A 25,021-nucleotide genomic window follows, 5' to 3' on the forward strand; every position below is an offset into this window, starting at 1 on the left:
AAATATAGGGGTGATGGCCACACTATTTAAGTACTAACGTGGTCTGGGCAGCAATAATCAGACCTGCTATTGCCGGATAAAACCTAGAAATAAGATCAAAAGCATGCATAGAAGTGTTTCTTATTGATGACAAAAAGAATGGGACTTTTTGCCTGTTTTTTTTTTTTTTTTTAAGGTAAGATCTCACTCTAGCCTACGCTGGAATTCACAATGTAGTCTCAGGGTGGCCTCGAAGTGCTAGGATTAAAGGCATGCAACACCACACCTGGCAAGAATGGGACTTTTAATTCTGTGGTTTTTTAAAGTTATATTTTGGATAATGTAGCTCCTATATAAGTAAATTTATAAGTAAATATTCAGCCTCCATTAATGATACCAATTTCCTCATTTTCAGTCAGGTATTTCTATGATAACTTTTCAAATTCTTTAAAAAATTTTTTTTGTTCATTTTTGTTTATTTATTTGAGAGTGACAGAGAGAGAAAGAGACAGAGAGAGAGATAGAGAGAGAATGGGCATGCCAGTGCTTCCAGCCACTGCAAACGAACTCCAGACGCATGCGCCCCCTCGTGCATCTGGCTAACGTAGGTCCTGGAGAATTGAGCCTTGAACTGGGGTCCTTAGGCTTCACAGGCAAGTGCTTAACTGCTAAACCATCTCTCCAGCCCAAGTCTTCAAATTCTTTTAGCATGTACTGTAGTTTTCTTTTTACTATTACTCAGCATTCTTTCCTTGAACTATCTTTATTATACAGTTGAGGCAGAGGACCCCTGTTTCGGAATTACAAATGTCAATACTGTCATTCCATGTGATATTCTGGACTATGCCAAGACTATTTTGAGGAAGTAACTCATCATCACTGAAAAAGAACAGAAATTCTTATAGGACATAATAAAGAAAGCACATGTATTCCATAGTTCTGCTCCTGTAATTAAAAGGGTCTGCTAAGTCTTATTTTCCTAATCATCAGGAGTATTTTGGGGATATGATGGAATTATTCTTATTATTTTTATTATACATGCTAATACATTATCTTATTCATAAAATTTTGAATATAAAATGCAGAAACTAGATATAGCTTTGGTTGGTCTAATAAACTGGTAAGAATGATAGATGCAAGTAAATATTATGAAAGATAGCATTCCATAATTTACAATAATTTTGCATAATACAAAAGTATTATAACCTACATAATTCAACTACATGTATAAACATCAAAACCAGAGTAGAGTACTATTTAAATAATATACATCATTAAGTATATCTATTTTCATTCAGATGAATTTGAATCCAAGTTCTGCTTCTTATAAGTTGGTAAATGACTTTGTATAAGTTACCAAGCCTCTCTGTAACTCAATTTTGTTCTCTCTAAAATGAGATAATAATAGTGCCTACTTCAAAGGATTGTTATGAGAAACATAAGAATTAACAAAGAAATTAAAACAATGACAGGGACACAGTGAGTATCTAATAAGTGTTAGATATGCTTCCTATTATCTTACTTGAACACAGCCTCGCTGTCCTTGACACTGTGTCATTGCACTGTCATACAATATGGAAATGGACACTTGGAGATGCCAGGTGGCATGGTTAGGGCCCTTAATAAGATAGTGAAATGGAGACTCAAATTCAGATGTTTTGGCTTTAAGCCCAAACACTTTTCCTCCTATATGATTGTTAGTCTGTAGCTATTTATAGAGTTAGTTTATAATTACATTTAAATGTGGATATATGTTGTCTTCTGGAAAATGTCAAGATGAGACAGAGACACCCTTGCAGTGAAGAACTGACTCAGGAGGAATGTCATTGATTATACCCAAAAATAATAACCTAATTATTCCATTATGTTACATTGAGTTGTAGGATCTAGATATATGGGCTGGGAGATGCCTCAGTTGTTAAAGTTCTTGCTTTGCCTAACAAGCATGAGGATCTGAGTTTAGATCCCCGCTACTCAAATAAAACTCTGAGTATGGTAGCACATGCCTATGATCCTACCACTCTGGAGGCAAAGACAGCCAGTTTGCTGAGGTATTCTGGTTCCCTGTACTAGCTAAACAGGTGAGTTCTGTGTTCAGCAAGAGAACATATCTCAGCAAATGAGGTAGAAAATGATTGAAGTAGACACCTAATGTTGACCTCTGGTCTGCATACACACAAAATGTATACCTCCACACATAGGCACATGTATTCTTTACTCATATGCACTACATACACATACAGATGTCAAAAGAAGATGTAGATGTAAATTCTTCTTCATAGATAGATTAGTGAACACAGATTTGGTTTCTTGTGTAAATTTTATTTTGCTCTCCTCTCCCCATTCTCCTACTTTGCTTTTCATTCTATGTAGTGCTGGGATTGACCCCAGGGTCTTACACATGGCAGGCAACTACTCTACCATGGAGTGACATCTCCAGCCCTTTGGACTTGTCTTTGTTTCATTTTGCTTCCTAAAAATGAATAACATTTCAAAAATATTTTATTTTTGTTTATTTATTTGAGAGAGAGAGAGAGAAAGAGAGAGAGAGAGAATGGACACAGTAGGGCCTCCAGCCACTGTAACCAAACTCCAGATACATGCTCCACCTTGTGCATCTAGCTTAAGTAGGTCCTGGGAATCAAACCTGGGTCCTTTGCCTTTGCAGACAAGTACCTTAACCACTATGCTATCCAGCCCCAAAATTAATAACATTTTGACAAAGACCCTTATTTGGGAAACAAAAAAGTCATTGAATTAGATAGTTGACATGTAAGTGTATTTATGCATAGTCTATAATTCTCTCAACACTTAATAAAAATTGAAATGATGATTTAATTGATTTCTAATTTAGAATATATTAATTCTTTAAAATTCATTATTTCCTATAGGTCGGTTGTTGAAGTCTGGAAAATATTGTTTAGAATGAGAAATGAAGTAATCATTATGAAGAATTTTTTGATATCATCAAATCCCAAGAATAATAACTAGAAATTAATTTTACTTTTCATGCCTCTATATCAGAGAATTGATGTTAACCCTAGATTGACTTTGCATTTCAGGTTTGCAGTAATGAGCTGAAGTGTGTTTGTAACAGGCACTGGACAGGTATAGACTGCAATACTCACTTCCCTCACAATGATGATACAAAGGCTGGTATCACTCTGTCTGGAAATGGTAGGTACCTGATTTCATATCATTGCATCGTCTTTATAAAGAAGGAAAGAAAACTGCCATTTGGACATTTTATTTGAGTTATTTTGTGAAAATTCTAGAAATAAATTACTGTCACATATTAATGAGTTATACAACCTTATGAAACTGACCACTTCTATAAAATTGTAAGGATCTGTCATGCTGCATGCAACCTACTCTGCTGACTTAGTCTTATGTCCTGCATCAAAGATTTTGCAAGTACTGTGCTTATCTGAGATTAGAAACAAATACTAACATTTCTTTTAAATAAATTATTCAATTTAAAAAGTAATTATATATTAGGACAAATCATTGAGGAATTGATATTTATATTTTAATCCTTTGTTACAGAATCTCACCACTTCTTTAGTCTGCACTAGAAGTAGCAACCCTCACCAAGGTACTGGAAAGGGTACGAGGACAGGAATCAATAACAAGAGGGACACTTCTCAAAGTTAGGTTGGCTTAAGCAAAGAAGTAGAAATTCTTTTCACCCAGACAGGTTAAAAATCTTAGCCAATGCAACTTTCATAGAATGTTACAGAATGATTAAGCATTTGGGGTCCTCAGGCAGCAATGGTAAATGGTAGTATGGTGCTTGTTCCCACAGCAAATGCAGAGATGAAGTTATTTGTAGGTATATATGTTTCATTGGCTTATCAAGACATTATGTATAAATAATCAAGACTAGCATGTACATTTCTTGATCCCTATTTAGAAGAAAAAGGAGGACAGGCATACTAAGATTTAGAGTAAGAAAATGGCAGTGACCCAGAGGCCTTTCTGGCATCTACAGCACCCCACCACCACACACACAGAAGGCCTAGGCTATTGGAGTTGCCTAATCTTTGATGCCCTGCTCTGTTCTCCAACATGGCCTCTGAGTCCTCCCAGACCAAGGGACTTACTTCCACTTATGCCAAGGAATTGGACCTTCTCCAGCTATCTGAGAACACTGACCTCTGCTGCCTAGTGGTATGCCTCAGGAGTGGAGCAGACTGGGAAGAGCTGGTTTGCTCAAGATGAAAGGACTGCAATTAAGCTTGAAGCATGAATTTTTATCAGCAACACAAAGCCTCTGATGGCAGAGCCAGGCCTCAGATTAGCCTTTTCTGCCCTTGGTAGCAATGGCATACTGACCAAGCCTTCTACTCACTGTGATAGTATTTCTGCACTATCTGAGCTTCTGCTAGGCCCTGTGCTCTGCCTGCCTTCTGCTGCTACCTGTCTTGTTCTGCTTCTCTGAATGCCTGCCCCACCCTATCTCTTGCTCATGAGACCATTTTTCTTTGGATTTTATTTCTTAAAGTTGCCACAGCCTTGTCATTGGTCAGACGGGGAACTGTCAGCACAGTGCTTTGATTGTCTTCATAGAAAGCTGGTGATCTGCTGTCTCCCTTAAGAAGCTGGTATTCACTTTGAGAGACAGTATCACACACCCACAGTAACAGGACCTTGGAGCAGTAACAATTCTATAATTTTTGAGGCATATTTTCGAGCCAAAAGAAGGGTAGATTTTCTCCCCAGAGGGTGTTTATCTTTTTCTATATTTCTACTCTGTTATTTAGTGATGTCATATTTTGGGGGAAAACACGTGTAAAATAGAAGAATGGTACAAAATGCAAGTTTAAAATGCAGGAATTTAACAGAACTTATAAAAATTTAACACTTTTCATTTGAAAAATACTCATTTTTTTTTCCAAAGCAAATAATGTTGTTAGTGTGATGATTACAAATGTGGGAAATAAGATCCCTGTGAGAAGTTTGTGTCACTGATCTTGCTGATTTTTTTTTCCCTTGCAGGTATTGCTGGCATCAATATCATAATAGGGATAATTGCTGGCACTATTTTAGTGCTGGCTCTAATAATAGGAATAACTGCCTGGGGTTATAAGTAAGTGAAATCTCTCCATATGGTTACTATAAAAACACACTAATTTTTTTGACTAAATGAAAACATCTCAAAGGTTTTCTGTCTTAGCTTTGTATTTGTATTGAAAAGCAATCTGGGTCAATAATTATTGATTAGCTTTGGCATGATTACTAGTAGTATGAATTTATATTTTAAATTTTGAGACAACTTTTTTCCTATTCTAAAAGTACTGAATATTTCTTTAAGATTGCTGAAGTGAATTAAAATCCACCTAAACTGTGTCTTATGTGAAGCCTGAGTTGTTCTAGTGTTTTGTGACTGAGCTTCTTTTGACTTTAGTGTATAATCAAAAGTCTCAGTAGTCAGAGAGCCAAATGCTTTAGTAACAACTAGAATAACAGTGGTAGCAACCGGATAATAGTAGCAGATCTGTTAGTGAGTGCTTGTTATGCCCATAAATCATATTAAAGGTAAACTCCTTTATCAAAATAGGAAGTGGTCATCTATTGAGCTATGAATCCATAACTGGATTATTCCATTGATGTGTTCAGACATTCATAATCTAATCAATTTTAAATGACTCCAGCATTGAACACTGCAGCTTGGGGACTTTCTGCACACACAAATTTTAGAAATGTTTTGAATCAAAATCATAATTGTTCTTTGCAATACCTCAACATTAAGTTATTTTTTACTGATCTCTGATAATGATGTTCCATTCAGTCCACCCAAGGGTTTTTCCCCTTGGAAGACCTGCTGTCTTGTTAGGTACCTTCTCATTTTGTAGCATATTTTTATTTCTCATGGATCAAACTTTGGTCACTAACCTGGAATAGAACATTTAAGATTTTTAAAAATCACTTATCTTTGTTCTGTGGGTTACAATATGTAATTCAGAGTAGTGACAAGCCCACTGTGTTATGTAAACTTTTACTATATCACCGACCTGTTTATAAACCAAAACCAATTGAATTGAAGGAGATACCCTTAAAAATAATATATTAATAGCTTGTGCATTAAGATCCTTTTTTTAAAAAAATTTTTGTTTATTTTAATTTATTTATTTGAGAGCAACAGACACACACACAGAGAGAGGGAGGTAGGGAGGGAGAGAGGAGAGAGAGAGAAAGAGAGAGACGGAGAGAATGGGTGCGCCAGGGTCTCCAGCCACTGCAGAAGAACTCCAGACATATGCACCCTCTTGTGCATCTGGCTAACATGGATCCTGGGGAATCGAGCCTCAAACCGGGATCCTTAGGCTTCACAGGCAAGCACTTAACTGCTAAGCCATCTATCCAGCTTTAACATCCTTTTTAATTGACTGAAAAGAGTCAGTGATCATCTTACCACCAGACAACATTTTGTATGCTATAAATAGTAAAATATGGAAATTCATTTATGAAAGACTGCATTAACCATAAGGACAGATTGGATAGTATAGTGTGGAGAAGCACAGTTCGCATGGCCTAACACAGTAAAGGACCACACAGTGTCATGTTAGACTTTGTTCTGGTTAAATCAGTACCTAGCCCTATGTCAGTTTGTAGCAAATGCACAATACCTGTGAGTGTATGGCACACTGATATTTGCACAGTAATTTAGGCATTCCATTCGGAGTTGTAAAATTATATGTCACAAAGGAAAGCTTTTATGTGTATTTATTACTCCATGTCCCACAGGCAAACAAATAGCACCATTTTTCCTCAACTTTTCTGATATAGTGCATTTGTACTAGTTGTTGCCACAAGCATTGCTTTTTAAAAATTTTGTTTATTTTTATTTATTTATTTATTTGAGAGTGACGGACAGAGGGAGAAAGAGACAGAGAGAGAGAGAGACAGAGAGAAAATAGGCGTGTCAGAGCCTCCAGTCACTGCAAATAAATTCCAGACATGTGTGCCCCCTTGTGCATCTGGCTAACGTGGGTCCTGGGGACTCAAGCCTCGAACTGGGGTCCTTGGGCTTCATAGGCACATGCTTAACCACTAAGCAATCTCTTTAGCCCAAGCATTGCTTTTTTTTTTTTTTTGAACAACAGCTTATGGTTTAATTTACTCACATGGAAATGGCAAGGAAATTTATGTTAGAGCATATGATCTTACTGATATGAGTGGATATACCACTTCTATAGTCAGGAAAAAGCTATCCAGAAAAATATGAAACCAGAACATACCTTTGCTTATGAAATTATCTATGTCTATTAAAAATACCTATGTGTGTGAGGGAGGATAAGCAGTTTTATTAGTTTTTGGTTTTGATTTTTAAAATTATTTTCAAGGTAAAGTCTCACTCTAGTCCAAGTTGACCTTGAACTCCCTGTGTAGCCTCAGGCTGGCCTCAAATTCATAGATCAGCCTTCTGAGTACTGGTACTAGAAGTGTGAGCCACAATGCCAGGCCAGTATTTTTGAGTATATACATATAATCAGCTTCACATTGCTGGGATGAACATCCAAACCATATAGAGCTTGTGGAAGGAAGTGATTTATTTCAAACTTACAGATCCAGTGGAAATTCCATCAAATAGCAGAAGAATCTGCCTTCCATTCATAAATCCAAACAGAGTCACACCAACAAATGCCAGTGCCATGAGCAAACACAACCCGAGCTCAAAACTTCTCAGTATACCTTTAGGCTGGAATTCAGGTCCTCCCCCAGTGACACACCCCCATCCAGTAGCAGGAGTATGCCTACTAGGGGCTAAAGTTACAAACTCAAATTTTAAAAATATTTTATTTATTTATTTGAGAGGAGAGAGTTAGACATGGGGTGGGGAGAGCAGAGAATGGGTGCATGAGGACCAACCACTGCAAATGAACTCCAGGTAGAGAGAGCAAGAGAAGGGGTGTGCCAGGGCCTCTAGCCAGTGCAAATGAACTCTAGACTCATGCCACCTTGTGCATCTGGCTTACATGGGTCCTGGGGAATCGAACTTGGGTCCTTTGGCTTTGCAAACAACTTCCTTACCTGCTAATCCATCTCTCCAGCCCATACAAACACAATTTCAATAAAACACCTGAGTCTATGGGGGATGCATATTCAAACTACCACATATACTTGTGATAGGCAGTAGGAATTGCAGAATACTTATTTATAGCCCTAAATTCTGCTCAAGCCATCAAAATTGTGATTTAAAAGTAAAATATATTGAGTAGAAGGATGCTAGACTTATAGACTCCCTTTCTGATAGTTTCTAGAATGAGAAATAACACAAAATTGACAAAATTGGCAGTCATGATCTTTAGACTGTGAATAGGATGGATTGGCAGGTGAGGGTGCAATACACAATATCTACATGGATACATTATTCCAGGTCTCTGAGGAAGGAACTTCAGATCACCCTGTTGTTTGACTTTCTAACAGGTTCTCAAATTATTACTTCTTAATTATGTCAAAATAGAAAAAAGGTTACTGCTAGTGCACTACCACATCCTTCTGAACATTTTAGTGTAAGAGCTATTTATTTTGAAACTCACTTAAGTTTATTTTAGTTTACAATCAAATAAAAATAAAAACTGAGACTAAATATTTGAACAAATGCTTCCAATGTGAAACTTGTGTGAATAAATATTATCACCTAAGGAGAGTCATAGCTGCCACATATTAAATCATCCATATTACCATACATGATGGATGAAATAAAATGTTCTGGTGTGAATTTATGTTATACTTGAAATACTTAGGAAGAGCTGTAATTGGCTGCTTATATCCTGGTAGAAAGAAATTAGGACCTTACTTCTATAAAAATATAGTTGATGCTTATAACTTGAGTCATTCATTCTGCTGTTCAAATCAACATATATGACTAGACAGTATTCAAAATAATATTAACTTTAAGAACATTATTAAATGCTTAGTGCAACACAATTGATGTTAAGAAAGCTGTTAGTCTTTAATGATCACATTATGCTTTTGAAAATGGATATTTGACAATATTGCTCCTTTGGTGTCATTTTTCCTAATGGTAAAGTAAAAATTGTGTATCTATTTCTATGTCTAGTGAAGATATTTCAGTTAGAGTAGAGCTTTTATATTTAATACTCTGCCTGTGTTTCCACATATAACTAATGCTTGTGTTTTTTCCTCTCTCTTATAAAAAGAAACTATCGGGAACAGAGGTATGTGGTAAGAATGAGCTGAACATGACTGAAATGTTTAATCCATGTTAGCATTTCTGAAACTCAGACATTAGTCTTAAGTTGTTCACATTGTATTATGCTATATATCATGATTTTAAAATAATATTTTAATTGTTATTTTTATTAGCAATTTGTACATAGAAATTGATTGTTTTCATCAGAACAAACTTCCTTTATGTTAAGATGTCATGTTTGTTTACATTAGTTTATTGGCTTTTCTTCATGTTTATAATATTTTTATTGCCAAATACTGTCAGAGGGAATTTATTTTTATTTGTTACTATTGTTATATTAATAACTTCCATTCATAAATGACACAGTTTTTTATTTGTTCTTCTAGAGAAGTGCTTTGGCATTTAGTTGATTAATCATATCAGAAATCTAAGTTTGGTGGCTTTCCTTAGTAGAAAATAGAATTAGTGTGATAAAATCAAAAGTTGATGGTTCAGCTTCATTTCCATAGGAACTAGGGGTATGATGTCATTTAATGCTGCTGAATATACAAAAAGGAAGTAAAATATCTCAAATATGTAACATAAGTAAGGCTAAAACAGTACCCTAAGCTATGTTCTCACTAGTGATGTGATCCAGAATAAAGAAAATTGCCCACACTATACCAAAAGGATTAGTGTTTAGAAGAAAGCACTGATTTTTTATTCTAACTCATACCCATAATTAGAAACATTTTCACTTCATCTATTCCTTTGTTTGCCTGATGTAAGTTAATATCTGCTGGCATTGCCAAGTCATCATTTCATTAATTTAAGTACTCTTTTGCAATCTAGATCATATTCTAGGACATATTAAATATTTGTTTTCTATATTTTTTATTATATTTCAACAAAACGTTTTCCTCTTGGCCATAATTGATAAATGTTAGTTTTGTGCACAAGCATTCTCGAAGTGGAGAGTAACAAAGAATGGGCTTTAGATCAGGAAGCTGTGAATGTGTATGTATCTTTTGAGGGATTTTTTTTTTTTTGACAATAATGTATACTAGTGATTATAAATGATGTGGTCAGGCCAAGAAACATAAGCATTTATCAGGAAAATTTAAATCTTAGGTTAACTGTAGGAATTCAAATAAAGATTTGCCCACTTCCAAAAAATATCAGGAAAAGAAACTAAGGATTTTGATATTGTCCTTGCTGCTGAGGTAAGATTTCCCTTGAGGTTCTATGGCAGGAGGACCAGTAGACAAGGAATTAGAAATCTACTAGTATATGATGTTGGGAAATCACTTTACTTTTCTCAACACTAAAGCCAAATAAAATTCTTTGTAATCTTTAAAGCATTATGGCCAAGAGATAAAACTCATAAACCAGAACAAGGTACATATGTTCCCTTTGTGCTGATAAAGCATGCAGTTTTGCTTTGACATTAGATGCATCTAGCTATATTAACTATGTAGCTACTTTCCAGATGCTTATTAATATACTGGCTCAGAAATCACAAACTGAGCATAACTTTTAGATTGTTGGAAAAAACTGGCAAGTAATTATATAAATGAATATGATAGCAAATTTCTTACTTAAAAAATATACCCTGATTGCAGGGTATAATGAAGCCACCACCACACGCATATACATCAGTGCATGATATAGCGGAAGACCCCCCAACACACTCTCCCCAAATAGCATGCATGTGTACACATACACACACACACACACACACACACACACACACACACACACACGTCACTTTAAGTCTACAAGTGTTGCCTTGGGAATCTAAGGAACCATGAAACACAAAAGCCATAGTGGTGACTCAGTGCTTAGTAATTATAAGTTTGGCTACTCACCTTTTTCTTTAAAACCTCCAGGAAAGAACACCTTTATGTTTTTGTAATTGATTTCCTTGTTCTTGTACCTTAATTGCTTTAGCAGCCATAAGGTTTACAGCAAGAATTGTCATGAAGTTTTTTTTTTTTTAAGTCAGGTTTGCAAATAGAAATAGAATGAAAACATTAGCTGACCTTAGATTTATAAACCATACATACTAAGCTGAAACCATTTTCCGTTGTCTGAAATGCATGCACATCACTGTGACTCATGAATAATAATATCTTTCTGACTTGTGGTTTTACCTTAGGCAGACACACTTCCCCTACCTCATTTCTTTTGAATCTCTTATGTTTTAGTCATTTTAATTTCTACTTGTAGATTTTCCACTTCCCCCAAATCTTTTTTTTAATATTTTTTATTATTTCAGTGACATTCATTCATCTGCCAGCGTGACTTTGTACACCTTAAGTGATACTTCTTAAAATAGTAAAGTAACAATTCTCATATGTCTAGGCATTTGAAATATGGCTCCTTCTGCATTAGGTTAAGATGTAATTATTTTTTTTCCAGTTTTCTAACTTTCATTAGGCATAAGGATTGTTAAGATAAATATGGTAAGCCAATGAATGCTGTTAGAAAAAAAAAAACATATTTCCCTCATAAGCAAGACCAACAATTTGTCTGTAGTTTTTTTTTGGAGGGGGAGGATAAATCAAGAATGTCCCTTTTAATGTTTAGATGGGTAATGCTCAACTCTATATGATTTATGATCATGAACATATTATTTTCTGGAGCAAAAAAATGACAACTAACAAATACAAAAATTGTAGACCTAGGGAGAAATAATAATTACAATTTGTGTGAATGTGCTCCTCTACAATAATTAACCTGTAGAAGTTGACCTTTGTGTTAGGGAATGGAAATACCTTCAAAAGAACATTATTTAATAAAGTATATCAATTCAACCCAAAGGTTGTATAGGGAGAAAAGAAACACACACCTATCGTCAATGTAGGAAAGAGGATTTCTACAGAAAAAGAATTTGCTTACATAACATTTATTTTCTTTAGCTAATTGTTTAAAAAAACATACATTTGCTAGGTGTGGGCACAAACTTCTTAATCCTGGAACTCTGGAGGCAGAGGTAGGAGGATCTCTGTGAGTTTGAGGCCACCCTGAGAAGTGAAGGCTGAAACGAGATCCTACCTCCAAAACAAAAACAAAAAAACAAAAACAAACCAAAAAAAAAAAAACATGCATATATTTAAAGCATTTCCACATAAAGTGAGAAATGTGCTGTAGTTTTCTCATTACAAAAGTTAGTACTGGTCAGGCTGCCTAATTACTTTTAGGATTCAAATTTAAGATGTGAAAACAATCAAAATTTAAGAAGAAAGGCCTAAAAATGGTAAAGAATTAGAAAAGGTAATGCTGTTAAAAATTTTAAAGGCGCTGGGTGTGGTGGCGCATGCTTTAATCCCAGCACACGGGAGGCAGAGGTAGGAGGATTGCCATGAGTTCAAGGCCACCCTGAGATGACAGAGTTAATTCCAGGTCAGCCTGAACTAAAGTGAGACCCTACCTCAAAAAAGCACCCCCCCCAAAAAAAAATTTAAAGGGATCATTTGCTTAGTCTTCTATTATATTTCATAACAAATGATGAAAAGTTATTTTTTTGATATGGGACCTGATATTTTCTATCTTCACTCAAGCTAAAAGAAGAAACTAGTTAAAAATTATAAAGAATACATAAAGAAAGATTAAATTGCTAGACAGTGCTGGGTATGGTGGCGCATGCCTTTAATCCCAACACTTGGGAGGCAGAAGTAGGAGGATTGCTGAGAGTTCGAGGCCACCCTGAGACTACACAGTGAATTCCAGGTCAGCCTGAGTTAGAGTAAGATGTTACCTCAAAAAAACCAAAGGAAGAAATTCTAGACAGTGAATGATGTTAAATATTATTCTTTCTTTCTTTATTTATTTATTTATTTATTTGAGAGCGACAGACACAGAGAGAAAGACAGAGAGAGGGAAAGAGAGAGAATGGGCGCGCCAGGGCTTCCAGCCTCTGCAAACGAACTCCAGACGCGTGCGCCCCCTTGTGCATCTGGCTAACGTGGGACCTGGGGAACCAAGCCTCGAACCGGGGTCCTTAGGCTTCACAGGCAAGCACTTAACCGCTAAGCCATCTCTCCAGCCCAAATATTATTCTTAAGAGACCTTTAATAGAATTCATAATGATCACTGACATTGGAAATATCACTCAAACTGAAATGTAAAGTTATTTTATTTTTGTTCATTGGTGTTTTGAAGACTATTAAGTAATTTCTATGCTTTAGAGACTTTTACAATGGAGGTAGATAAAAATCCAGTTTGGTCAGGGTGAACAAAAAGAGGTGCAGCAAAAGTATATTGAATTGAAATTGTCTTCTAGTCACTTGACTGAAGCCCATAGCTTAATATTTGTAGGATGTTTGTGTACTATATCAAAAATGACCATAGACTCTAGAGTCATTACATTGAAGAGGTAGTGAAACACACTCAGGTCAGGGCAAACTGATGTGGGGGTGATCCACCAAAGGAGGATAAGGCACTATCAGATAGCTACCTGAGGCCTTGGTAAATGTGAAGGGAAGTGACTAGGTGAAGAGAAGGTCATTTTGGGGAACAGTAATGGGAAATGAGCTTCAGAATTCTGTAATAGCTTATCTTAAGTTGAATTTATTGAGGTACAGCTCATCCCCTATTACAATATTAGTTAAAGGTAATGACCAAAGGAATTTATAGTTATAAAAATACTACTGGATGTTAATGGGACATTCTCTAATATTTTTTATAAGTACTAAAAGGGGAATTTCCTCCCTGAGACAAAATCTAAAATACTGATTTTATTGGAGGCATTTTGTTCAAGTATTGAAGTGATAATTTTTCTGATAGGGGGTAAAACGACATACAGTTTGAGATCAAAGATCTCTTTCATAGAAAGAAATATTTGTTATGTGCTATTATGTATGCTGGTAACATGATAAATATGACCTCATACTATTTATCCTAAAGAGTAATATGTTTGTAGTAACTGGAAAAATATAGGATGACCACAATGAGGTGACATTGCTTATAGAATTAAAAAATATTTTCAAGGAATCTGCATTAGCCTAGGGTAGAATTAATCTTACCAGATAGTTTAGTAATTTTTTTCTTTAGTTAGTATACAGAGAAGTAAACAAAAAAAAATCACACAAATTAAAATTAAAATGTATACTTTATATACACTAAAATATCTTTCATATTTTTAGAAAGTTATGAATATGTAGTGTCCAAGTAACTCAGAAAAGGATGTTCAATCATTTAAAAGAACCAATGACTGTTTAAAGAATTTTCAATAATATGGGAATCAATATAAACAAACAAATATTGGAAAGTTGTATTTGAGGGTTGAAACTCAGCACCCACAAGAAATCCAGGTGGTCATGGTAACTAGAGAGAAACAAAATTGGAAACAGAGTTAGGGATTTTATACTTTCATTGTAGACTTATGTAAGTAGTGCTTTTGACACCATTATTTATAGTACTTATTTGCAAGCAGAAAGAGAGAGATAAAGGAGACAGAGAGAGAATGGGCACGCCAGGCCCTCCAACCACTGCAAACAAACTCCAGACACATGCACCCCCTTGTGCATCTGCCTTATGTGGGTCCTGGGGAACTGAACCTGGGTCCTTTGGCTTTGTAGGCAAGCACCTTATCTGCTAAGCCATCTCTTCAGCCCTTCCCCCCAGTTATAGTACTTATTGAAGTGGATCCAGTTTTTGATACAGTTATTTGTTTTGTGGAGGGAGTGCACATTAGTAAACTGACTGCCATAGGAGTGTCCATTAGGGACTCTGTCTAATGTTTCTACCTAGCTCCCTTAGAAGAATTAATAGAATTATGCCAATATTAGTTCATTCAAAATGAAGAATGGGTTTAGTTCCAGGGCAGATTAAACAGATGGCTCCTTGCTGCACTCTGTTGTGATGGAGATAGACCTGTCACCCACCATCTGTCATAAATGCTCAGATATTTTCTTCAACTCTTTTCTGCTCTCGCTAAGTTATCTTCCTTTACATGTACTAATGCACAAATGCAGAATTACCTTTTTGATTTAGCTTTGAATCTTTTCAATTTCTTTGTGTTTCTTTTAAAGCTCCATTTGAACACCAAACCTTAATAAGGTTTTGTTTGTACTTAATTATGGAATCGCATAAAAATCAATCAATTCTTTTAAAACTAAGTCAAGGTTATATTCATCATGTTTTCCAAATCAAAACATTTTTTTTCACATTAAAAAAAGCCTGTTGTATCTAAACAAGGACTGTCCAAACACATCTTCTTCAACATCAATTCTGAAAAAAGAACAAACTATAGTTAACATCTCTAAGTATAGTGACATTGCAGTGAAAATTACTCATCTTTTCATATTCCTACCCCTAAAGCAAGGCAAAATTCATGTAGCCTACAAAGACTTCAGTGATTGTATTTCTGTCCTCTTTAGTTAGAAGAACTTCAACTTGCCACATTTATGAAGAATTTTATGTGTTATATATTTGACTCATGTAGATCATTATCCCTACCTCTCTTTTTTTCTGAAATAATATTTGTAAATGTCTGTGTTCCTGTGTGTGTTTTGTTTTCTGACTCTGAAATGTTTATTATGCCTTAGACAGTTACCCCAGGGAGATTATGTAAAAAAGCCTGGAGATGGTGACTCTTTTTATAGCGACATTCCTCCTGGAGTCAGCACAAACTCAGCATCTAGTTCTAAGAAGAGGTCTGCTTTTCTGTCGCATTTTCAGATTTCTACCTGTTCCATCACACATTATTCCATTAGTCAGAACATTTCATTATTTTGCAGCAGGTTTGATTACTTCTTCCTTCTTTCTTGAATGTTAAAAAATAGTATCCTTTGTTCTTTGATTACTCCAAAATGCCATATGCTCAGAACCACTTGTGTAAATTAGGCCATAAAATGGAAATAAAATAAAATGAACCATGATAATAGTAAAAACCACAGGGTTTTCCTATTAAGCCCTTTGTATGGCTTAAGAAACTGCATAGTATTTAATAATAATTTAAATGGTGAGCTTTATGTCATGTTTGGCAGTCAAAGAAAAAGGTTACTGTCATGCTTCAGTAAAAGCAGTTAAGATAAACTGGTAATATAAGTGCTATATTGATAGTTTTTAATTTTATCTATATTGAAGCTGAGCTTGCTATGAAACAAAGATTGCTTCACTATGAATTTATATCCTTGAATACTATGATTTTGCTTTTTTCTGGAATGATTATTTGTAGATTTCATAACATCTTAGTTGAAAAATTAAGTACATTGAATTGCTTAACTTTTTACTGTATAAGAAGAATTAATATTTATGTATCTCAAGCCCTAATAATGATTTTTCTTATTCTAGCATATTAAGATATATGACTACTTTATATTTTTGTATGCTTTCTAATTAGTTAAAAAAAATAAGTGTCTAGAAGAACCAAATATTATCTTTTGAGCAGTGAGACATTAATATTGAAGGAAACTAAAATATTCTTTTTGGGAGAATTTCCTCAAATTTGTCAAATGAGGTTTAATGGATAGGGAAAGAACTTTCGTAGCTCCACTCATGACTCTGGGCACACTCATTACTTTGCAGAATGAGAGATCCACTTTATTGAAAGGGAACATGGTCCCATCTAGTATGCTAGATAAAGTAACTCATCTATAAAAAAGTATGGGCCAAGGTGTAGGAGAATTGCCATGAGTTCGAGGCCACCCTGAAACCTGAGACTACATAGTGAATTCCAGGTCAGCCTGGGCTAGAATAAAACCTTGAAAAACCAACCAGCCAATAAACAACAAACAAACAAACAAACAGTCTGTATTTTTGCTTAGTCCTTCTAGCCTTTAATAGGAAGGAATAGAAGGAATTGGTGAGGTCTTAGAAGTCTGTGAGGGCCCTTCTTTAGCATAAAGAAAGATGGATTTTCACATAGCTAATAGAATTGAAAGCAAAAGTAGAAATAGCAATTTTGGGCCAGCCCAAGGAGTATGATTCTATAGAACATTTTTTTTTTAAGTTAAGGACTTGTTGGCTAAGAAAAGAAATGACTAGGGCTCTACTAGGACTTTTTTACTTAAAAAATATTTTCTTGGTCATATGTACAATTTTAAATTAACATAGTAAAGGATGGTGAAATCAGTAATTTTCAGAAACATTTTTGATTTCCTTGTATAAAACTATAAATCATTATGTACTGCAGTTGCTATTGTAAAGGTTCCAACTTAGTACATTAGTATTTACTAATTGTATTGAATTCCCAGAATAATGTGTGGAAAAGTAGTTTCAGCTAGGTGTGGAGGCCCAAGTCTTTAATCCCAGTACTTGGGAGGCAAAAGTAGGAGGATCATTGTAGTTTGAGGCCAGCCTGAGACTACATAGTAAATTCCAGGTCAGCCTGGGCTAGAGTGAGACCCTACTTCAACCTGCCAGAAAAAAAGTCATTTCAGTACAGTGCTGTTTTGAAAGTACCTTAAAGAGTACTTAGAAATCCATTAAGCAACGCCTAGATTTAGGAAAAAAATTGCAGTGGATTATGTTTTTTTATAGCAGTTAGAAATATGTCAGTTTGTTAGAACTTTACACATGTGCAATTTATCAAAATTCTTTTCTTATGTGGTTCAGGTATGTATGCAAATTTTGTTTCTCGTAGATAATGTATTTATAAATACTAGAATACAAATGGCATAAGGGCTCATTGGTACATGGGCTTTGTGAGAGATATTTTCATAATAGCATCTAATTAAGTTCAGTTATTAGACCACATTTGTGAAGAAAATTACCAATTCTCAGAAAATAATTATGAAAACCTATATATTACTCTGATAAAGGGTTACCAGCTTCAGTTGAACAAATTTTATGTAATCTCTAAAAAGTCCATGTTCTCATGATTTTTGAATGAAAATCATTGCTTTACAATTAAGAAACATCTATGGTGGGACCCCATTATAACTCTGGCTGGTACTGGGTTTATGTAACTGAAATATATCTGAAAATATAATGAATTTCTATCTGTGGTTGCTATATTCTGGAGAATTGGCTTGTACTGTGTCCTGATACTTTTCATTTATAGACTATTATAATGGGGTTCCATTGTATTTGACTTTTCTTAAATTGGATGTTGTGTAATTCTGCCTTCTTCATGAAGACTTTCATGTTTTCTTCATTCTTTCATTTCAGATTTTTTCTTAATTTATTTTATTTAATGCACATTAATACCTAGAAATTTTGTATACTGATTCCAAAACTTTAATCTGATTACATTTTTGAACAACACACATGTATTTTTCATTTCAGGTCAAATGGACTCTCTCATTCCTGGAGTGAAAGGATTCCAGAAACAAAACATAATTCAGACATCTGTGAAAATGGGAGACCTCGAAGTAACTCCTGGCAAGGTATAGAGCAGCATTCTGAATCTAAACTCTGTATTCTGAGTCCCTGAGCTAAGATTTGTTCTTATAAATTCTTTAGCTCTTTTCTCAACAAAGAGATTACTAATGTAATGAGTCCGGAGTTTTTGTTCATTATTTCCATGTGAGTGTGTGGTGTACATGTTTATGGGTGTTCATGTGTATGAATATGCAGGTGTGTGTGTGTGTGTGTGTGTGTGTGTGTGTGTGTGTGTGTGTGTAGGCTGGAGGACAAACTCTTGTGTCTTTCCCAGTCATGCTATGTTATTTTCCAGGACAGGGTTTTCTCATTGAACCTGGAACTCACCAATTTAACTAGACTAGCTGCTTAGCAAGCCCCAGGGCACTTTACTGACAGCCATCTTCAGCCCCTGTTTGCTATTTGCTTTTCTTTTCTGGGATGAAAAATGAAAGAACTTATATCTCATAGGAAATACATATGAAATACTGGGGAAGCTGTGTAAATCTAAAGGTGCAGATATTAGGGCATACAATTATAACATATTCCCACTAGAAATACCATGTCATTGGACATAGAACTGTTATTTATTTACATGGAAATTAAGCAATAAACCCTCTTTTTTAGGTAACATGGGAGGCAACAGAAAGAAAATCAGAGGCAAAAGATTTAGACCTCGATCTAATTCAACTGAGTAAGTTGTAACCTCTAATGGGAAAAGACACTGTGCAAGGTTCTGTGCAATTAGTGTCAAATGTTAATTATGCAGATAGCAAGAATAGTTTCCTGCCATGCCTCTGGTCTTGGTTTTATCTTTTTAATTCTCTTTGCCCTTTAAAAATTAACCATGGCTTTTCTCTTTTACATAGGCATCTCCGCAACAGTGCCCATACCAATATTCACTGATAGTGAGGGCTTCACCCTTGCTACAAGCTTTGTCCTTCAGTCACCTGCATCCTGGTTTCTTGGTTCCCTTGGAAGGGAATTATGATAGCATCCCTTTCTTCTCATTACCTGGGTTCCAACCATTGCAAAGGGTGACCCTTCCTCTCCACAGTCCTCACACAGCCTGGTGACGCTTCAGGGAGAATTCCACTGTACTGGGCGTGACCATGCTCTCAGCCTTAAATGTCACTCCAAGTTCTCCACAGCTGTAATCTAAGCATTCTCTCAGACTAATGGAATAAGCGTCTTTTTAAATGCTCCTTCTGAGGACATTGAAAAGAGTATTTACCCAAACCTGCTCTTTAATGGAATCATTGTCACAAAACACATTATTTTAAATGATAGCTACTTTTTTGTGAAGTAGAGGTGGAACTGGAAATTACAGTTAAAGTCTTTTATAATGAAGTAAACACCATGCACTATTGCTTTTTTTTTTTAACCTCTGAAAGTACAAGCAAAACATAGCCACCCCAAATCTATAGCCCCATTCAGGGAATACCCTTAGTATATCTTTTGCCACTGACCTTGCCACTGGGTGATAATTAGCAGTACTTTTTGAAAGGTCTTGAACTTTTCTACTAATGTCTCACTATAGTGGTGGTAGTTATTCTGAGGATTGGTATTGCTTTTTATTACTTTAAAAGTCTGAGTAGCAGGTCTTTGTTAACTGCTTGTCAGAAATTTATGTTAGCTATTCCATCATATACCCTGCCTTTTTCAGTCCAGGAATAATAACATTGCCCTGAAATTTGGACCTTCCACCTGAATGGTATTATCTTGTAAGTGACTTATCAACATTTATTAGAGGATACTTTACCTTAGAAATAATAGACAATTTCAAGTGATACCATTGCATGGTCGAGAATGGCATCATAGGACTCCATCATAAATAACTAATCTGTTAGAGTTTATCCTATGCATTCCCAAAGTGCTTGGATGCTTAGGGCTCAGTGCCAATAAACTCTTCTTGGAATGTTATTTGATTTGTTTTGCATGAGGTCACGTGGTAAAAACTCTTTAGCTTATCTCAGTTGCTTATTATAATACAGGTAAACCTATAAAATGTTCTATGGAACTTCCTTTGTGAACTGTTTAGTGGTCCAACAGTATTTCCTCTAACAAGGCTTTCACAACTCCTAAGTGAATATTGGACAAGAGTTCAATAGTATTTTTAAAGCTATAAGCTCTGGACCCAAAGAACATTTGGTGTTTAGCAATATTCATGCACAATTTCCAAGATACTTATTTTTTCAAACTTTTGTGTAAAATGTCCATCCACATCACATGAAAAAATTATAATGCTATGGATAACCTTTGAGAAATCTGTACCTATCAGATACTTAAGTAATAATATTTAATGTATGTTACCATAATAAGATTATCTTAATGAGAGAGAAGTATCTAGGATTCCCTCCTGTTTTTCTGAATTTTTCTGATTTTGGTTACATAACTCATGTTAATTAAATAGAACCAAGTTTGTGAAGCTGATCACTATTCTGATAAAGCTTGTATAGGCACTCTCTATATTCTATTACATTCTTCTGAAAAATAAGAATTGTTGATCCATAGCACATCAAGAAAAATTTTTATATTTTCCATATATAAATAGTACCATTTGTTTCTGATATAATAACACAATTTGTATGACTACAAGGGGATCAGAATGACCATAGAAAACATCTTTTTTTTATATAAGAATAACTATTTCAGCAGTCCCTCTAGTACCCATCATCCCAAAGGATGATGAGAAACTGGGACATGAATTAAAACATGCACCATAGATGCATGCTCTGCTGATTAACAAAACTAAATGTCCTTGTTGGTTATATTGTTTTCCCACCCCAAACTTTTGCGTCTTCCTTGCTGTTGTTCATAATGTAAAAACATTTTTGGCTCAGACTTTGTATTATATATTGTGTTTTTACAGGAGGGAGCCCCAAGCACCTGAGCCTGGGAACTCCCTCGCCCAGACAATCCTATCCCAAGGCATAAGCCCAGGGGGCTCTGACAGCCCCCAGACAGGGAGTCTGGATCACAGGTCAGTCTCCACCTCCCCTTCATTCTGGGCTGCCAATTAATCTCCCTCCAAGTCCCTTTCTTTGCTGAGAACAGGGTCATTTGATCTTTGAGCCCTATAGCTTCTCAGTGGTGCTCCTGATGTGGCTTGCACCAGCTAAAGTTCTCCTGCCTTTCCATCCTGGGGAACATAAAGAGCTCTCCTATCCTGGCCAACGCTTTTTTTTTTTGCATGTTGTGCTAGCAGGCCAAGCCACACAAGCCGGTCTATTGCATTTTGATAAAATCCCATCCCTCCAGCCACCATGGCTTAGTGATGTTAGGAAGCCTGCTATAAAGATACTCTTTTAGGCAGGTCAGTCCCTAGAGTTTTCTTCAGTGACTCTGGGGAAATGACCATAGCCTTCTGACATGGTTCCTGAAATCAAGGAAAGAGTCCATCAAAGTGCAAGTAAGCCATGTGGTTGGAGATTTTGTGGATCATTCATAATGCCTGTCCTTTGAGTTTCTAAGATTGTGAGTGAAAGGAACAAAGGTCTCCTCCAGGAAGTGGCCACCTGTCTGTGGGCAACTCAGTTTGCTCTGTGGCTATGTTGCACCTGAACACAGCTGCATGGGCTTTTTCTACAGTTATCTCTGGGCCAGAGAATTCAATAGCCTTCATCAGTGGCTGTACTTGCTTTTTGACTTTTTTGTTGTTATTCAAAGTCTAAGTGGGAATGTAGTCTAAGTGGAAATGTTTATGCAAGTTTTAATTGGCTATCTCTGTGAAAAGTTGCCAATGGCTGTAGCTAAAAGTAAAACTAATATGAGTTCTTCCTGAGTCAGGAGATATTATCTTTAGCAAAAATGGTCTTACAAGCATAAAATCAACAAAACCCTCCATTCAGGAGGGAATCAATATACTATTTTCTAGAGTACCTTGGTTATTGCAAAAAATAAGAGAAAGGGGTGTGAAAAAGTAACTTGATTTTTTAATCTAACTATGGAAATATGAGGGGTTAAATATATTTACAAACAACTCACACACTAAATATGGAAGAAAGAAGCAAACTTTTAGCTAAAAACATAATGTATCTTATATTTTTCCCTATTTATCAACAAACAAATCTTATAGAACCTGGACCTCCAAATTTTTTAATGCTGATTTTGTTAAATTTGTATGAGGGCAAATTTTAGGGGAGTGTGTTTTAGCTTAGCTCCCAGAATAAGAAATCAAAGAAACTCTGGGGGAAAATCAGTATAACTCAAATTTTATTACCTCTGAACTTTGCACCATGATCCTGGGAGTGCTATTGTTAGACCCATCAGGGAGATGATGAGGCCATTATTCTTCTTGGGCAGACATTTACACATTCCCTACCAGACACTTGGAAGCCAACTTTTGAGGGCCGTTTTCTAATGCAGCCATGAACATTTGAGTCTGGAATACACATGGAAGGAAAGAGCCTTGGGACTGTAATTAAGTTACTAACCAGCTTCAGGATCACAGAGGCCTATTTGGTTTGCAACTCCAAGGTCAGAAGGGTAGGACCTCTTCTATACCTTGCAGAGAGTGGTACTCTTTCTGATGAAACCAGCTTGGAGTCTCTTATAGGGAGTTAGCCAATGGCTATGTAAAAACATTTTTTATACTGTAAAGAGAATTCTGAAAAATAAAAAGAGAATTATTCTCCTTTAAATTGCTCTTCAGGCTTTAGAAGCTTCCAGGTTGGAATGGTAGGACCTATTTTCAACAAGCACTATTATCTTTAAAAACCAAAGAACCAAATGATAGGTGGCCTGGAAAAAAAAAAATGCCACTTTGGAGTTGGGTGAATGGGACTGCTGTCAGCACGGAGATTGGAAGGAAGGTGTGATTCACTGTTGGAAACCACTAGAAAAGGCTTTGCCAGAAAAGCTGATTATATTCTAGAATGCCTTGAACCTTGTAGCAGCCGAGATTATTCTTTTGCCACTGTAAAGACTGCCTCATAATCACCCAACACCCATTCTGGTTTATTTGCCTAGTCACTTGCATTTGGAGGGTGAAAACATCCTGGCTAAGCTTGTGCTGTGTATTTTCAGATTTTCTATCTTGTTCTGCTTTCTTTGTTCCTTCCATTGCTTTCTGCAGGTATTTAAACCCATGGTTCAAAAGAGACTATAATGTAGCTAAGTGGGTAGAAGATGTGAATAAAAACACTGAAGGACCATACTTTAGGTATTTGATGAATTAATTTTATCTCCCTTTCAAACTCTCCCAGAACATACGAATACTGTATTGTGATGGGCACTCTCTCTTGTATCTTCAAATACAAGTTCTTACGGGGGGAAAGGGTCCCTATTTATTTGCTGCCTTTTGATCTCAGTTTTTAAGCTCCCTGAAGCAGTCTAGTTCATTTCTGAATGTTTCAAATGAAGCCATTTGAAAGGGTTGCCATTTAGTGCATGTTTCTGTCACCACCTTGAGCTTTTTAGTAGCTTTATCTTCTTCATTTTATGCTATGTAGTGTTCTATGGGCATTTTACACTAATAAAGCAACTTTCCACTAATAAAGCAACACTATTAACCTCAACAATTTAATTTCTAGACTCTATCAATTTCATAATGCATTTTTCCTACTTACTGCCAAAGAGTGAATAGTGCATACAAAAATTCAAGCAAAAAATGTTAAAAGGAACTAAATGAAATATCATGGAATTTTAATTGAAGTAGAAACAATGAGTTGACCTAACTGGAAAATTACTAAGTTAATATTAGCTACATGAAAGTATGGAATGGTTAGGTTTTCGTTGTTCAGTACAAACATCTATACCAGAGAAGGGTTGTGGAGAGAGGAGTGTTTCACGGATTCTCGGCAAAGCATCTGAAGCCTTTTTTTCATTCTAGTATCAATATTGTCTGATATTTCAAAATAGAGCAGGGAGCATGTAGGAAACACTCTTGACTGGCAAAAGAGATGAACTTAGTACATTTTAGAAACTGTGAAAATTACTCAATTCCCTGTCACTCATGTGAGAAGTCAGAGGAAATTTCCAAGAGGCCTGAATAACATGTTTTAATCACTCTTTACAATGTTAAAGTGGTTACTTAGAGATGAATGTCCACTTTATATCTGACCGCTTTGTGGAAAAGGAATGTAAAGAAGATACATAGATTCAATCACTACCTCTTTTGAAAACAACTTAACAATGAGTTTAATATTACTTATTGTCATATTAGTTATATATCGCTTATGAATCATTAATGAACAGATATGAAATTATGTATATATAGCTCTCAGTACCAATGTAAGATGGAGTTTCTCTTCTAGTGTGCCATTTAGTATAGTCATGTATAGTTTGAGAAAATGATTAGACCTATCTGCATTTTAATTTGATTCATAACATTTGCATATACTCCAAGGAAAGCATAACTCCTGCCTGCTCACAAAAAATATCTATATCCTGCTTTTATACCTATTCTTTCCCTCTTGCCCTGTTCTCTGCTTATGCCACACTTTCTCACACTGAACCTCATATACATACATTCACATTCAAACATCCCACCCTCACCTGTAGCTCCCAAGATGGTCAACATCAGGAAGACAGGTAAGATGACTTTGAATACTATTTGGAATCTTGGCTCACCTGCAGTCCTATTTTTTTCTT

General features: G+C 35.6%; 1 protein-coding gene across 11 annotated transcripts in view; it reads left to right on the forward strand.

The window, feature by feature from the left end:
• Positions 1-25,021, forward strand: part of Adam22 (ADAM metallopeptidase domain 22) — a 255,202-nt gene that overhangs the window by 198,269 nt on the left and 31,912 nt on the right. The window contains exons 24-31 of one of the 11 annotated variants that reach the window (XM_045160147.1): positions 3,042-3,156; positions 4,978-5,068; positions 9,147-9,164; positions 15,670-15,864; positions 18,353-18,453; positions 19,055-19,121; positions 21,300-21,410; positions 23,505-23,591. In XM_045160147.1, the coding sequence (XP_045016082.1) occupies positions 3,042-3,156; positions 4,978-5,068; positions 9,147-9,164; positions 15,670-15,864; positions 18,353-18,453; positions 19,055-19,121; positions 21,300-21,410; positions 23,505-23,591 (785 nt within the window). The remainder of the gene's footprint in view (positions 1-3,041; positions 3,157-4,977; positions 5,069-9,146; positions 9,165-15,669; positions 15,865-18,352; positions 18,454-19,054; positions 19,122-21,299; positions 21,411-23,504; positions 23,592-25,021) is intronic. The other 10 variants (XM_045160148.1, XM_045160149.1, XM_045160150.1 and 7 more) reach the window with 10 other exon arrangements.

The sequence above is a fragment of the Jaculus jaculus genome, chromosome 10 (genome assembly GCF_020740685.1).
Source record: "Jaculus jaculus isolate mJacJac1 chromosome 10, mJacJac1.mat.Y.cur, whole genome shotgun sequence".
Lineage (NCBI taxonomy): Eukaryota > Metazoa > Chordata > Mammalia > Rodentia > Dipodidae > Jaculus > Jaculus jaculus.